General features: G+C 40.1%; 1 protein-coding gene across 1 annotated transcript; it reads left to right on the forward strand.

Annotated features, from left to right (window-relative positions):
• The first annotated feature begins 532 nt into the window (after window positions 1-532).
• On the forward strand, window positions 533-16378 carry zc3h12b (zinc finger CCCH-type containing 12B). Its single transcript, XM_071925424.2, has 6 exons — window positions 533-605; window positions 7416-8214; window positions 8363-8502; window positions 12806-13040; window positions 13406-13512; window positions 13607-16378. The coding sequence occupies exons 2-6, from the start codon at window positions 7583-7585 to the stop codon at window positions 15034-15036; spliced, it is 2544 nt and encodes an 847-aa protein (XP_071781525.1). The 5' UTR covers window positions 533-605; window positions 7416-7582; the 3' UTR covers window positions 15037-16378.
• The last annotated feature ends 261 nt before the right edge of the window (window positions 16379-16639 follow it).

The raw sequence follows: 16639 nt of genomic DNA on the forward strand, positions 1-16639 counted from the left end.
CAATTATGTTTGTATTGTAGCAGAAGTGTGTACCATCTCTTTTTCCATTAAAGCAATAGCCACTTAAAAGATTGGATAGAACACAGTAGGACTACTTGTTATAGGCCTATATAAAATATACAATACTGATTACAAGGGTAGTCAAAACAGTTGTTTCTAAAGATTGTGTTTCTTACAAAAATGCCATAGTAATAATTGGTGTTTAGAATCAATAAGTTGAATCAATATAATATACGAATTCCAATCCTAAAAGTAAGCTACTATGGAAAGTTGCGTCTTTGTGGGCTCAATGTGTTGGGTATTTCCCCTTATTTTCAGTGTTGAGGTATGAGATAATGACAGTTCTCACACTATATCAATACAAAGAACACAGCAAGCGTCATAAAAGGCCTACGTTGATCCTGTCCCTGTTCAGTCGTGGGGAAAAGAATATAGTTTGTAACGGCGTTTGATTGGGGCGTCTTTTCACAGCTTAGGTTGCTTGTTTCCCTCGCGTTATCTGGCAACCCTAACCAAACTGCGACAGCGCCAATGGCAGCATTCTCAGTACAGTAGTCTAACATTTAGTGTGTGTCGCGGTAGGCGAGGAGGATGACAGCAACAAGGTGAGATAAGCACCGTTTGAAGTCACAACTATGGCTGTGATTTATGTGCATATTCGGTAGCTAACGCTGTATCTACAGATACGATATCTCCTCGATCTGAAATCTTCAATGAACGTTAACTTTATCTCAAGTTACTGTACTGTTCCGGCAAACAGCGTTAGCACACGCTAAGCAGCTAAAGCTAAAGCTTCCTTGACGTTGAAGTTACCCTCTGGAACCAGAGTGGGCTATATTATGTTAGCCTTAGCCAGTAGCTAAATACCTAGCTAGCTTGCTACCGTTAACTTAGTAGAGGCCGGATGGCCTGAAAAGCTTGGTAGCTAACGTTAGCTCGCTATACCAGCTATCTAACCGCTGTCTAATCGCTAACCAGCGCGTAAAACAAGACAACAGACTCAGGTCGGTTAGTTTATCGCTAAACTGTTGACTATGCATCTTGCTAAGTAAATTTGCTTGCTAGCGTTTGCCAACTGTTATCCAGGGCCTTGGGGTGTCAAACCAATTATCTCTACTCAAACTCAATCACAAGGATGACGTCGTGGGCAGGACAAATGTTATAACCGAAAAAGTGTATTATATGCATGAGATCACTTTCGCTGTCATTTTGTTTAACCTTCCTCATTTCACGCCTATCAACTCATGATGCTGTTGCTAAGGTTAACCGGTACTTCAGTTCATTATTTTGTGTCGACTTGTCCACTAGCCAGCTGATGGATGCAATATATAACCAAGTTAGCTAACTGAGCTAAATCAAATAACAGTAAATGAGGTATCCTTTATAGACATTGTCATCATAGGATTGATGCAATAGTTCAATCAGGTTTAAATTGGTTGCGCTTTCATGGAGTTTGTAGTTAAGAAAAGTTGACAATTATAAGCTAAGCTGACCGGTTATGAGAGGAAGAGGAAGAATACACACAATCCAAGCATCTCTCTTCCTTAATTTTCCTAGTTTAGCATCTTCCTGCCAAACCAATAATTTCCTCAGTATTGAATTGCGTTTAGGTTTACATACAGTCGATTGAATTGAAGTCTGTAAATGCATAACTTAGTCTACTTAAAATTCATCAAACAAATTAGTGAGAAGGAAAGTTGGTTAAGTAAAAACATACACCAGTAGATCAAAGGTCATTTAGAGCTTTATGTGATGTTTATCATTTTAAAGACAATTCTACTTTATAAAATAGAATACACTATATACAGTGTATAGATTGTATACAGTGGGGGACGGGAAAGATGGGGATGGTGGGCACGACATGAAACATAAGTTGTGGAGCAGGATCAAATCCATGAAGTTTATTGAATGTGTAGAAACTGTTTGATTATGTTGATGTTGACTGCATGCAGTCCACCCTTCCCTCATTCATTCATTCATTCATTCATTCATATAGAATATAGCCAGGCCTAAAAAGCATAACACCTATATGCAGTGTGTTCGCTTGCTAACAGAAAACCTACATTACTGGTCAACATGTTTGTTATGAGTAACAAAACTTTGCTCACCTTTCTCCTTTGCAGCTTCAGTTGTTGTGTGTAGACGTGCGCTCTGTGTGTCCCCAAGTTGAATTTTTTGGGTTCTGTGGTTGTAAAAATGCTCCATCTGGTCCTCAGGCTGTAACTAAGGCTTTGAGGGAAAACGTGAGAAAAGCTCATTTGACCTCAATTCATTTCATTTAGTGGGGGTAATAGACAATTATAGGACATTTTGGGTGAAAATGGGGAAACACCCACCAAGAGTAGCCTAAACTTTTTTTTTTTTTTTTAAACATTTAACGAATGTGATCATCAATGTGTCATCGGCCACACATCTATGTAATGACATTTCTTTTGCACTGTTCATGACTTTTGGGGTAAAATAGCTTTGATTTCTGTACTTTTGGTTCCAGGCCTGCATCCCATGTTTTTGGGAGATTGGGCCTAACCCTAACCCATTGTTGAATTTACACATTTTAGCCTAAGTGATGAGAACATAGACACCGTAATCATCCATGTATGCTAACACTTAAGCAAACACTATGTTGAGTGATTAAAGGTGAATGTGAGAAAACGAGAACTTGTTGCAACTTCAAAGCTAAATGTTAAGTAATTTTAAATTATATGCGGCCAAGTCTGGCAGCTCTGTGTACTGTTTTGAACTACCAGGGATTGCTTTCCCTGTCGGAAGGTCTCTCCTCCTGCAAGACTTTGAGCGTGACTTGTCTTGTTTCCATAGGAAGTGAATGTGGTGTGTCTACTGTAAAACCTAATTTGGTGAGTGATGCGAGACTGCTAAAAATACAGTTAAAAATCACTGCCCAGTCAATGAATATGTGGTTGCCCAGTAGGGTTGGGCGAGTGAACATCCTGTGAACCAGTTGTCATCACGTATACAGTATATCGGCAATGGGAAGGGAGAGGGCGGTGGATGTGGTGATTGATGGACACACACACACACGGTGTAGGCTAGGCGTGATGATTTGATTTGAAACGTAGCTTTTAAATGCACAAGGAATCACATTTTGACATTTTAAATAATTGTACGTTCTCACAGTTAAAAAACCTGATGAACAAGTATCGAATTTGAAATCAACTTGAGCATCATTTATTCCCTTGCTTTCCCATTTCAGTGCCAGCGGAAGTGTGCTACACACAGGAAATGTGCTAAGGTGGTAGTGACTGGCTAACCTAAATAACATGCACACTTCATGCTTTTTATCGACGAGTTCGGTTTAATGCACGGCTAAATAAAGTAAATAATATTAGGTTGCATTGCATTTGAACATTGGCTTAAGTTGTAATGGTTAACTTTACTCAAACGATTTGATGCTCTCTTCCTAAATGATATGCTCCTGATTGGTCGCATTGTCACTTTTGGCCAACTAATGTTGCGGTTAGACCCTGTGTTCAACATGACTTTGGTCTCAATAAGAATGAACACATATAATTAAGTTTTAGATTGTTTTAGGGTATTACAGTCAAGCCCGCTTATTCTTTTGTCAAGGCAGCTATCTATGCTTGTCAGGTGCTTTGGGAAACCATGAGTCTTACCGTAGGCTACATTTTATATTCCAAATATCAAGGTAATCGGCAAGGGAATTTCTACCATGGTGGATTCAGTCCACCGCTGATCCCGATGTATTCGTCCAGTTGCTCAACCCTACTGCTCACTTAAAATAGCCTAATTCAAAAAGTAAACTGTGGCTACATTAGTTATATAGAGTTACTGAATGTAGGCCATATGATAACAAACACTAACAACATTTTATTACTAAAACATCAGTTGTCTTTCTTTGTTTATTGCTAGTTGCATATGATCACTCAATGTAGTTTAAGCTCAAGCGTTGGCATGAAGCACTGGAGCAAATCATCTACCAGGGACACATGGATGATTTTGGTGTCTATGTTCTCATCACTTAATGGTTACGATCCAGGCGAACATTCAAACTTTCCATTGTAATAGGCCTAATTGAGATGCGTTACTGGTCTAATGAAGCTAAACTGAGATGGTAGCATAGTGCCATTAGCACTATGGATATAGCCTAAGTCAAGAAACTGACAAACTTGCAAGCATATTTTAACAAGTTCATCAACCTAGGTTAGGCTTTGTTATTCTAACCAGGGTTCTATGTCTTTGGTTATGCAATTTCCACAACTTTACATGATTATGCTGGAGCATCTTCATGGCCAAGAATGTATAATCTTCCCATTTATGTTTGCGTGTTTGAGCTCACATTCAAATGCTACATTCTACTAGCTTGCTACCTAATTAGGTCACTCAATCTGCAGAAATGCCTATCCTCTGTGCTATATAAGGTAGACCTATTGAGAAATCTAGCCTGTGCATGTTACCCTGTTAGACAAAACATACTGGATGATGGGCCATCTGCCATAGCACAGGCAGTTCTGTGTGTACAAAGCTTGTGTGAGTCTCATGATCACTCAACAGTTGAAGGTCTTGCGAACTAAAGCACAATAAATTGGTGGAGTCAATATTGAGTATTTGCAAAAAGGCTCCGATTAAGGGTTGGAAATACTGACTGGGACAACATTAGCCAGCAAGTTAAGGAGCTGCTGGCAATGCCCATCAAAGTTTATTTCCACTCTATTGGTCACTTAAACGTTATAACAACCATTTTTAGGAGATAGAAGTTTTCAATCCAGCACCCACTGTAGCTGGTGGTAACTAAAAATAATGTCTCTTCCCCTGGATGGGTGGTGCAGAACACCCTATTCAGGTGTTGTAGGAGCCACTGTTCAGGAGCATATCAATTTTGTAGCTTCAAAGTGATAGAGCTTCTTCAAAGCGGTGGCTAAGCATCCAGAGCTGTCTTTACAGCTTTGGAGTTTCAATCTCTGCATTAAGATGATAAGCTGGCATCTCTTAGCTGATGGAGCTTCAATCTCTGTGTTAAGATAACAAACTGGTGAGACCCACCTTTCAACCTAATAAAAATGACCTGATTAATCATCTGTGTAAAGTAAAATAATTCAAAAATGCTAATGGTGCATGGCGTAACCATTATTCGCCACTCCATCAGCTGTGCACTCCATTTGGATCTCTTCTGGATCGTTTATATGGTGACTGCCCATAACTCAACAGTTGGTCGTCTTAATTTCAAGATGTTTAGCTAGCCAAACGACAAATATAACAAGAACTGATTATAGTGCAATTTATCCCTGCTCCATACTGGATTTTTGTAGGGTCAGCTTTGTAAAGAGGGCTTGAGGGACCTGCTTCACTTGTTGCTATGAAACAGAGCTACACGAGCCTGTGCATGTGCAAAGATAGTCTTGAGGCCTTGCTGTGTCTAAGCCTGTGAATCTGGAGGTGGAGGGGAAAGGATTGGACGAGCTCTGCTCCCTCAAACATTTACTGATGTCATAAAATGTCTTGAAAATGGCAGTGGGCTATGTGAGCATATGTACAGTTTCTGCAGATGGCTTGTCACTAATCCTAGAAGTTCCACAACAGTGCCACAACATCCCCCTTTGTTTACAATATTCAAAGCTCAGTTTGTCACAAGTAATGTTGTAGAGGTCTGCATCCTTGCCAGCTCTGATCAATACTGAGACAACATGCACCGCTGATGTGATAAACCTACAAAAAAACTGAGATTCAAATGTATACATTTGCAGCCTTAGACTGACTCTTAAAATACAGTCAGCTTTCAGTTTCATTGTCAATACTTTGTATTATTTGTTGAGGGTATTGGCATATTAGTGCCATCATACTAAATCAATCCATTTGTTTGAATAGCATTCTAATAAGGGAATCATCTTAAACTAGACATATAAAAGAATCTAAGTCAGAATCCATTTTTTCTGTTTGTGTGTTTTTGTTCGATGGTCAATACTGTTAGAAGCTGAAGTAATGTAATTTTGCATTGCATAATATCCTGCCTCAAGAGTTTTAGTGTAGAGTTGTAGTATAGCCCTAAATGTTCTGCATTTACTGGCTGCCTAAAGAGAGATGATGAGCTGTGTTTGTGTTAGTCGTGACTGGTAAAAAGGAGTTAGCTGATGACAGGGCCCTGTTGCTAGGCAACGCATATCATGGGCTGCGCCTCTTGAAGCTAGAATGGTTGTATTTTACTCTGCAAGACTGGGGGCAAGTATAGCCTAGGGTTTCCGATCATAAATGCAACTATTATTAAGGCTATTTTGATTACAAATGCCCCCAAGTGAAAATTTACAATAGAAGCTGTTGACAATATAGTACCTTTTATACTGCAGGCTCACCAGAAGACCTGCATTGCATCACCATACAACAGCTTTGTTCCCTAAGGAATTATGTTAAATTCAGATTATTTTCTCTGTCAGACGCCAGGAGGCGCAATGATTCACTGTACAACACACACTGTGTCTGAATTTATCTCAATTTATTCACTCATCCCATATGTGTCTGGCTGAGATTGTAGATATTGAATTCATAGCCTGTGAGAGTGGCCTGCAGTACATGAACACGTTCTGTATGAAGATAGTCCTAATCCCTTTTTTAACAGGATATCTACTTTGAGTGCAACTAACAAGAATTACAGAAAACATATCTAATGTAAATGTGTTAAGACCATAATACTTAGAGGTATAACTAAACTGAATAGAAATATAGATTTTTTTCTGTATCATCTTTATCATTCTTTTTTAAACTTTTTCTTAACTGCTTATGGTAAGCACCTTGTCCGTTTATGCATTATTTTTTGTAACTTGTTAACAATAAAGATTAGGACCAGAACTGCAATATAAATAGATTGCATACCATTAAACCAACCAGTTTGACTAGAAAGACTACAGACTAGACAACAGACTAAAAGCCAGGCACAGAAACACAAGCACAGATCAGGACACATAGATTGGGGTGATCAGTCCTTTAGCTCAGCATCCTCTTAACTCTCCACAAGAACTCAATGCTATATAATTATTTGTTTGAAACTTTAGTCCATATTAAAAAATGATCGATGTTGGCCAAAAAATATACAAATGTCTAAATGTCATCAAGGAACTTCAGTAAGCCCTTTTACCCCTGAAGTGCACAACCGAGCACACAGAGTAGTGCATTGTTTGTTCGTCTCCTGCCCGTTTTGTTTTGTGTGTGTTTTTTTGTCTTTTACTTGTCACTTTGGGCAAGTGACTAATATGTGCCATTTGTCCGAATAATTTTTCCACTCATCCCGGACAGTTGAACAATTGTTAACGTTGAATACTTCAGAAGCAAATAATTTCTTTCAAAAGTCTTTTCTGGTTTAATTGAGCCTTTCTGTTACAGATGGTTTCGTTGAAGTTACACCGATATAACTAATTGAATCCTCCCTTTATGTTTTTGTTCTCTTTCAGGATTAAATAGTGTCTTTGATTTTGCCTGCTCACATAGGGGAGACCATAGTACTTTGGCCCTACACAAAGAGCTTGTAGTGCTAAAGTCCAGCACTGAATATGATTCCTGGGTTGCGGTGGAGGTGAGGAAGCATGTGGTGGAAATCTCTGGTGACGAGGCAAACGTGATGACAGCATGGTCCATGGTGGAGAAGCTCAAAATGGAAAAACGCCCATGCAGGGAGGAGGACATTGACTCAAGTGAGGCCCAGCATGCCAGTGGCGAGTCAGAGGATGGGAGCAGCTCCGAAAGTGAGTCAGAAGAGCAGCAACGCCAGAGGTTGCAGGTGAGCAGCAGCAGCTGTAAGAGGAGGGAGCCCTTGGTCGTCACAAAACCCCATCGACAACTATGTCGCTCTCCATGCCTTGACCGGCCCAGCTTTTCCCAGAGTAGCACTGTGCAAGAGTTTCGTGTTGATGAAACCAATGCTGGACCAGGGATCAAGCATACCAGTGACAGGGAGTACCAGACAAAGATGGAATTTGCCTTGAAGTTGGGCTACTCAGGAGAGCAGGTGGAGACAGTGCTCAACAAGCTGGGGGCTGCCGCTCTTATTAATGATGTTCTTGCTGAGTTGGTAAGGCTTGGTAACAAGATGGAGCCTGAAATTCAAGCTAGCATCAATACTGCCACATTGGTATCACGGGCCCCCTGCGTTAAAGAGACTGTTAGTCCAGAGGTGTCAGTGGAAGAGGAATCTGTGGATACTTTCGATAACCTCAGGCCCATTGTCATTGATGGCTCAAATGTGGCAATGAGGTAAGACACTAACAAACATGCACAGTCATACTTAAGCGGTTTGTGCTTCATACAGAATGCACTGAGTGTTCTTAAACATTTTCCTCTAATGGATGTTCTTTCATTACTTTTAAGTAGACCTTTTACCACATTGTGTTTTGTTTTGTAGCCATGGAAACAAAGAGGTGTTCTCTTGCCGTGGTATACAATTGGCTGTTGAATGGTTCCTGGAGAAAGGACATAAAGACATCACTGTGTTTGTCCCAGCCTGGAGAAAGGAGCAGTCAAGGCCGGATGCCCTTATCACAGGTAGTAAAGCTAACTTTGTTTTTAGGTTCTTGCTCTGTCCTCACACCACTCACAACCTCATCATCTTGGTACTCTCTGATTGCTGATTCTGGTTAGCTGGTTACACTTATCAGTGCATTTCTTTTTAAAATTGTGAACGTTGAAGGCTTGTTGTGTCAGTGTGTGTATATATAACAGATTTCCTCCATAAGTAACAGAAATACAGAAAGAGACAGGAATATATTTTTATCAATTATAAAATGGAATATTCAATATTGGTGTTGCAGAAAAAATAGTTCAAACAAACCACTGCAGTCTATTACAATAATGAGTCCTGATTAGGGATGTCAGTTTCGGTTAATTTTGCTTTCGATAGGCCGACACCCATTAACCGGTAACTAACCGGTTAACCGGTTAGTAATTACAAGTGGACCCTATCCTACAGTCCCTGCTCTCAGCGGAGGGAGGGAGCTACGCTGTGTGTGGGAAGCGCTGTGACCATCAGACCTCTCTGGATTAGACGAGCAAGTAGAGAAAACCGGCATCAGCCGAACCAATTTATTGCCAAATGCTTTGGGATTCAACACATTAACACTGCTTCCCATGGTCAGAAGAAGTCGCCAGATTTGTCGCTAGTCGCTTTTGAGAAATAAAGTCGCCAGGGGGGTCTGAAAAGTCGCTAAGTCTAGTGACAAAGTCGCCAAGTTGGCAAGACTGAATTAACCTATAGACCGGCATGCGTAACCAGTCAAAAATATTCTCGGCGGGTTAACCGATTAACGGTTGACCATTGACATCCCTAGTCCTGATACTACTAAAAAGGACGTCATCCAGTGTTTCTCCTAGGATTTATTTTCCAGTAACGGTGCACATGTGTCTCACAGGGCTTATGTTTACCTGTGACTGGATTTGCACGCACACAGGCACCCACACACCTGTCTATTAAGACTGTGACTAGGATCCAAAACGTAAAGAACTGACCACAGTGTTATCAGTGCTCATTCTTGTATTTGCTCATTCTTATGCTGACACCCTAAATAAATGAATTAATAGATAGATAAGCAAACATATCGATTCCTATGAAACCAATGAAAGAAAATATAAAGAATAAATAAGTCCCTTAGCTAAATGACAGTAACCTAGCCAGACGATTAAAGAGCATAGTTTATCCAAATTCCGTATCTACCAAACAATGTTTGCTACATCTTTGAGAAATTGATATGAATGGTAGAGATTGATTTGAACTCATTATCCCACCGCAGTTGCAGTATAAGGTATAAACTTGTTGGCCTATCACTGCAGTTTTCAACATCTCTGCTGTCAGATTATCCTCAATTGAGTCAATTTAACACAAGTACAGTGCACTATATTTGGCAGGATGCATCTCAATAATTCCTTTGTTTGATGTATTTTAAACGAGCGAAAACATTTCATTTTTGTCAGCAGGAGTTGACGTTCAAAGTGAAAGTAAATGAAACCCGGGCAGCACAGCTGTCATTTAGCTTCATGTCCAATGAGCAATGGTCCTGCCGATTCTAGGGTAGAGGAATTGTTTAATTGGGCCTACATATTATACTATACTATATGTCGGTTGGTAGTAATGTAGGTTTAAATAATTGCAAAATTGTAAATAATGTCAAATTAGAGTAATATAATTCTATATTCTAATTGAGGAAGAGATATTGGAAGAAAAATAAACATCAGCCGCGTTGCTTATGTTGGTGAAGGCTAGCCTATATGTCCTAATATTTTCTTTTTTGAGTATTTCAGTTTATACACAGATGTATTCTTAAAGCCCCAATCTGTGATTGTGTCAGTCCACCATTGCTTTCATTACATGGTGGTTTATTGAATTGAATATTTGTCAGGCTGAAATGTCTGAACTTTTTATTCAACGGCAGAGTGTGCAACAGCTGAACACCTGGTTGCATATGTATTTTGGGACTATAAAATAAACTTGCATCAATTTGTTAACACTAAAGTAAAATGCACTTGTGTTTTTAGTTGCAATGGATTAATCAACACTTTAACAACATGATCATAATCCAGTTGTCAGAGAGGGGCTCACTGTGACTGAGGGGCTCACAGTTAAAGTATGTCCATAAAGTTTGCCCGAGAGCCTGCTCTCTGACATGAGTCATGTAATATTCAGAAAGGAGGGGCTACATTAGAGTAAATGTTAATAAGCTAGGACCACATTCTGATGGTAAAAATGATCATGTGACGACATTTAAATACCTCTTCATTAGGGATCACCATAGCTAATCCAAGCATCTAGGGCCTCGTACACTCTTTCTGGGTTTGTGAGGCTTCCATTATGGAAATGTTTTAATTAAGTGTTTTTCACAGATTTGCCAGTAGCTGTCCATATTCACAAGGTGTGAAAACCATAGCATGCTCATCTTTCATTTTATTTCAGTGTGCAATGACTGCCCAAACTTAGAATACTGTCAGTCAACATCAAAAGCTCTGTCTATAAATCTGAATAAACATTTCTCATGCCCTACGATTTAGTTCTCTGTGGTGAGATATTCTATAATACATGTGTAAACATTTTCAACAACATTTTTCCCCAAGCTGTTTTTAAGGCTAGGCATAGGGCAAGCAGGACACCTTGTGGCCAGAATGGGGAATTTGTAATTCCAACTTTATATGTGTTTGTGTGTGTGTGACAGAGTGTAAAGATCGAGTATTGTAGTGCCTACTGTATCAGCTGAGCAAAAATGGAAATTAATATATGTGAGCTGTCAGTGTTGTTTATTAACAGTCGACAGTAGCGAACAAATACAACAATCACTTTCAAAATGCTCTGTTCAGAGAGGAGCAAAATGAAACGATAGTCTCTCTGAGCCGCGGTCCTGGCAATTTTAAAATTACACACAATAAGGCTACTTAAAGAACAGATGAGCCCATTCTCTATTAGTAAAATAAAAAGCCCTTATTCAGTTACTGTCAAATGACACATGAGCATAAGTAACAAATGTTGTGTCTAGCAGCAGCAATTGAGAGCAAATAATTGGAAATGAATTTGTCATCTGATAAGAAGGAAGATATTACAATTAGTTTTGTCTGTGAGCGGGAAAAGACTAGGTGTGAAGTATTTTGGGCAGGCATATTGTTGGTCAGCTAAGGGCTGGCAGAAAATGGCAAATGGCAGTAGATTTGGGTCAACATAATCACGCTGGAAATAGTGAGCCCTACTACTACAAGCCAGACTTGGTGCTGTGGTCAAAGGATAGTGTATTTTATTGAGTTTAAAGTACGATGGGAGGATGCGGTAGATGAGATTTATAAAAGGAAAATACTTAGGCATATTGAGTTGACAGTGGAGGTGCAGCAGGGGGGTTGGAAACCTAGACTACACCCTGTAGAGTAAGGATGCCAAGGGTTTGTGGCAAACTCCACATTAAAACTACCAGGTGAACTAGGCATTTGTGGGCAGAGCTTAAGGCATCCCACTACCCTAGAAATGCTTCCTCCTTTCCTTCACGACCTCGTCCTTTCCTTCGTGACCCAGAAACTGATTGCCCCGCCATCTTGCCGACCGTACCAATACTGTTGGAAACTAAAGAAGCTGCTTCATTATCTCCTTCGTAGCAGCTTTGTTGTAGGAAACACGGGAGTACTTTCACACTGCCATCCCCCAGACCAAATAAAGTTTAAGAAGACATCATCAACAATAAGTGACATGGCAGCCAGGATTATTTACTTGCAAGAATATCACATGCTAAATGGAAGGCCCTTGGAAGTTTTTCCTTGTATGTCTCGAGGGTCTAAGGCTGGTGGTACCAGGTAGGTTAGGCTATGTAGAATAGGTAGGCTGTTATGTTTTGCCAAAATCTGCTTTTGTCCTATATCATTCTGTTCTATGGTTGATTGTTGATCAGTTAGATCTAGTTAGGCTCATTCTCTGTAAAGTCCTTTGAGACATGCTTGTGATTAAAGGGCTATATAAATGAACAAACCTGACTTGCCTAATGATAGGTTCCCAGATTTTAGACTAAACGTTTTTGAGTTACTAAATTTCAAGGATAGATTTTTACTTGAGAGCATTTATGTAGGCTCGAGTGAAGTGGAGGACATTTGTCAATGGCCTATGCTCCCTAGAGGAGCAAAGGGCTTAAGTCAAGTAAGTCATTTATGTAGGCTAGCCTGTAGGCTTAATTCTAAACTCCATGAAATCACTGTAGACCATAGCCTACATACAGTATTTTATGCCTATGTAATCACACTCACAGGAATGTGAGTGGATGGAATGGAATTATGAGTTGCTGATGAAATGTGTAATAGTAATACTAAAACTTATTTGAAATATCTCTTACAGATCAAGAAATTTTACGCAAGCTGGAAAAAGAGAAGATACTGGTATTCACCCCATCTAGGAGAGTTCAAGGCAGGAGAGTGGTGTGCTACGATGATCGCTTCATAGTGAAGCTGGCCTGTGATTCTGATGGAATTATTGTTTCAAATGACAACTACAGGGACTTGCAAAATGAGAAGCCAGAGTGGAAGAAATTCATTGAGGAGCGTCTCCTTATGTACTCATTTGTCAATGACAAGTAAGCAACCAAGATGTATTCTTATGGCAGTCAAATTATCTTAAAAACCCACTCTAGGATTTTATCACCGTATGGGTACACCCATAGATTCTTAAGGATTAGGTCTTGCTTGAATAAAAAGCTACTTGATTACTTGTGTTCCCACCATAATCCAAAGTATGTTTTTTTTTATATAAATTTTTGTTAGCAACACAAATGGTATTTCATTGAAAAATATTTTAATACTGTATTTTATGTGATATACACAATCATTGTATGTAGAATGTAGGGAAACAGGTTTTTAATTCCTTTTGATGTCAGAGTTAACCATTATGTTTGCATTAAGAGGTTGACGTTTAATAATGGCAATTGAAAATGACTTCTAGATTCATGCCGCCTGATGATCCATTAGGAAGACATGGTCCAAGCTTAGAGAATTTCCTCCGCAAGCGTCCTGTCGTTCCAGAGCACAAAAAACAACCTTGCCCCTATGGTAAGTTTTCTAAACAATGTCTTGTTTTTTTTTTTTATGTAATTTAAGTTTTTATTTTTACTTATGTTATCTGTTTTGCTCTTTGTTTAAACAGGGAAAAAGTGCACATATGGACATAAATGCAAGTACTATCATCCAGAGCGTGTCAACCAGCCACAGCGGTCAGTGGCTGATGAACTGCGGGCCTTTGCCAAGTTGTCTGCAGTGAAGACAATGAGTGAGGGGGCTTTGGCCAAGTGCGGCACTGGACCAACAACTATAAAGGGGGATAGCAGCTCAGAGGCCAAACGTGTGGCACCCAAACGTCAATCCGACCCCAGTATTCGCTCAGTGGTCTGTGAACCAGAAGAGGCACTATCTGTTGTTAGGAAGCCTGAGACAAATTCTGTGCCTTCCCTTGTGTCTGCTCTCAGCGTGCCCACCATGCAGCCTGCCAAGAGCCATGCAGCTGGTGCCTTGAACACAAGATCAGCCAGCAGCCCAGTGCCAGGTTCTCTGCAGTTCGCACACAGTTCTCTGGAGCACATGTCCAGTGTACAGTACCCACCCATTTTAGTTACCAATAGTCATGGCGCCTCTGTCACATACAGTGAGCAATTCCCAAAGTATGACTCGGTGAGCGACCATGGATATTACTCAATGCATAGTGATTTTTCAAATATGAGCATGAGCAGCATGCATAATGTCGACAGTTTCTGTAGCATGGAGCAGCACGAGCATGGTGTGTATCAGAGAAATCCCAGCCATTGCCCTGAAGCCTGCCTCAGCCATTCGAACAGTGACTCATTCTCCTCTTATGGGGATCTGTACCCAAGCTCTGTGGAAAGTAGCTTAGAAGAGAGCATGAAGGGGCAGCAGCAGTCTCCTGCACAGGGTAGGATCCAGGCTTTCTCCCATGGGTTTCATCATGAGGCACTGACCAGGGTTCAGAGTTATGGACCTGAGGAGCCCAAGCAGGGCCCACGTAAGCAGTCTACATCTCATCTAGCACCACATATCCAGCACGCTGCAGTGGGAGCAAGGTCCAGCTGCCCTGGGGACTATCCCCTAACTCAGAATGTCCTCCCACCTTTGTCCTCACAGCCCACCCGCTCTCTTGGCATGACACGCATGGACAGCATATCAGATTCAAGGCTATATGATAGCAACCCGATGAGACAGAGGCGACCTCCACTGTGCCGTGAGCAGCATGCAAGCTGGGACCCTCTGCCTTGTGGTAATGAATCCTATGGATATCATTCATACCTACTGAGTAACAGCCTGATGCCGTGTTGTGAGCGGGTGATGGTCCGCAGCATGCCTGACAAAATGGAGCAAATTTGGAACTCGCCATGGGAGACCCCATCTGCAGCTGAACATCAAGAGCGGCATGTCATCCCAGACCACCAGTATCAAACATATCGGAACCTTTGCAACATCTTCCCTGCTTACGTTGTCCACTCAGTCATGGAGAAGAACCCTCACTTGACAGATCCACAGCAACTTGCCGCTGTCATTGTTACGAAGCTGAGGTCTTGCCATTAATCTTATTAAACATTTCAAAATTAACGTGATAAGGGATTCAACAGGTATAGTATCGTCTTAGACAGCAATGTGATGTCACCTATAATTGTGACAGCTTAAGCCAGAGATACTTAAGTAAGGACTTAGATGGCAAATCTAGGCACTTGTTTGATGTTGCTGTATGTGCGACATATCATGCCCTCAGGAGTTCATCTTTTTTGAAATGTCTCTGGTAAGTGAAATCTGGCTTTTTGATTTTACATCACTAAGTCGACAATAGTAATCTTTCCTCAGTAAATTTAAGTCGAAAGACATTTCGCATATAAAAGCTAAATTTTCATACTAAATGTGGTGCATTTGATATAAGGGTAACACCTTATTTGAAATCTGGTTCATAACACATTCATAACACCTGAGCAGGAGCTGCATAGCAGCTTTGTACCATGTTCTTGAATACTGATTGAACCTTTTAAGCAAGCTTTCATAAGGTATTTGTTAAACATCCATGTAATTTTTAGCAAAGATGTGGAATGGTCTGCTAATACTAGGCAGGACTGTTAAACGTCCCTCAAATCAATTATGACTCTGCTACTGCCGATTTGATTGATTTTATGTTATCTTAAGATTATGATGGCTGGCTAGTTGGTCTAGCTAACTAATGTAGCTAGCTAGTGCGATACTGATCCTAGGTCCTTATGTCAGTCACTGTCAGCTATGTGGATTAGAAAACAGGTTAGCTACATAGCAGCACAGTTTAGCTAGCTAATGTCTACTCAGCAACATCTCCCATGTTTGCCTTACGGAAGCTGACGTAAGAGCCAAGTCAGCATTCATTAGTGCACCATGTAGCTTTTATGAAGATCTTGTTCAGGTATTGTGAATGTGTTATGACTTGCATCTAAAGTGTTTCTGGTACAGTTTAACTATAGATAACTTTGCGTAGGTCTGCCTCTGCTGTAAATAGTTCTTGTGACTTTTTTGTGTATTGATTTTTTGGAGATAAGTCAGAGGGAGGTAAGTACATACCTCACAGCATGAACTTTGACATTTAATGGCCTTATATCTGAATGACCTCACGCTTCTAGTCATCGTCTAATCGGTTTCAGTGAAAATCTTTCTCATTGAAGCCTCCTCCTTTGAAATGTAAAGCACTATCTCATTATCTAAAGAGATATATTTTCTCAGTCTCACTTAACAAAGCTACTATTTTGGTAGAATTTGAGAGTGCACATAGCAAGCCAAAAAAGAGATTTGACTTGTACACGTGCACATATCTATGTACATATAATCACACAAAAAGCCATCATTTCAAAGACATTTATATAAGCTGCTAAATAATGCCAAAAAAGAGAATTTATCTAGTGTCAATATTCTACTGAACTCTTACATTTTGATTTAGAGGATTGATTGGATTATAGTATAAACTCATATCAGTGTTTGGATTATTTCCTATGGTGTACTGTATAGTTACCTTTCTGCTGATTTTATTGGATACTACGTTCAGGATTTTCTTATTTATATATCTCTGTCAAATTTGTTGTGGCAATGCTTTCCAATGCTAAAATATACAAATACAATTAATTTGTTTCAAACAGTAGCTCGAATGATCTGCTTCAAGTTGTTA

The sequence above is a fragment of the Centroberyx gerrardi genome, chromosome 11, assembly GCF_048128805.1.
Source record: "Centroberyx gerrardi isolate f3 chromosome 11, fCenGer3.hap1.cur.20231027, whole genome shotgun sequence".
NCBI lineage: Eukaryota > Metazoa > Chordata > Actinopteri > Beryciformes > Berycidae > Centroberyx > Centroberyx gerrardi.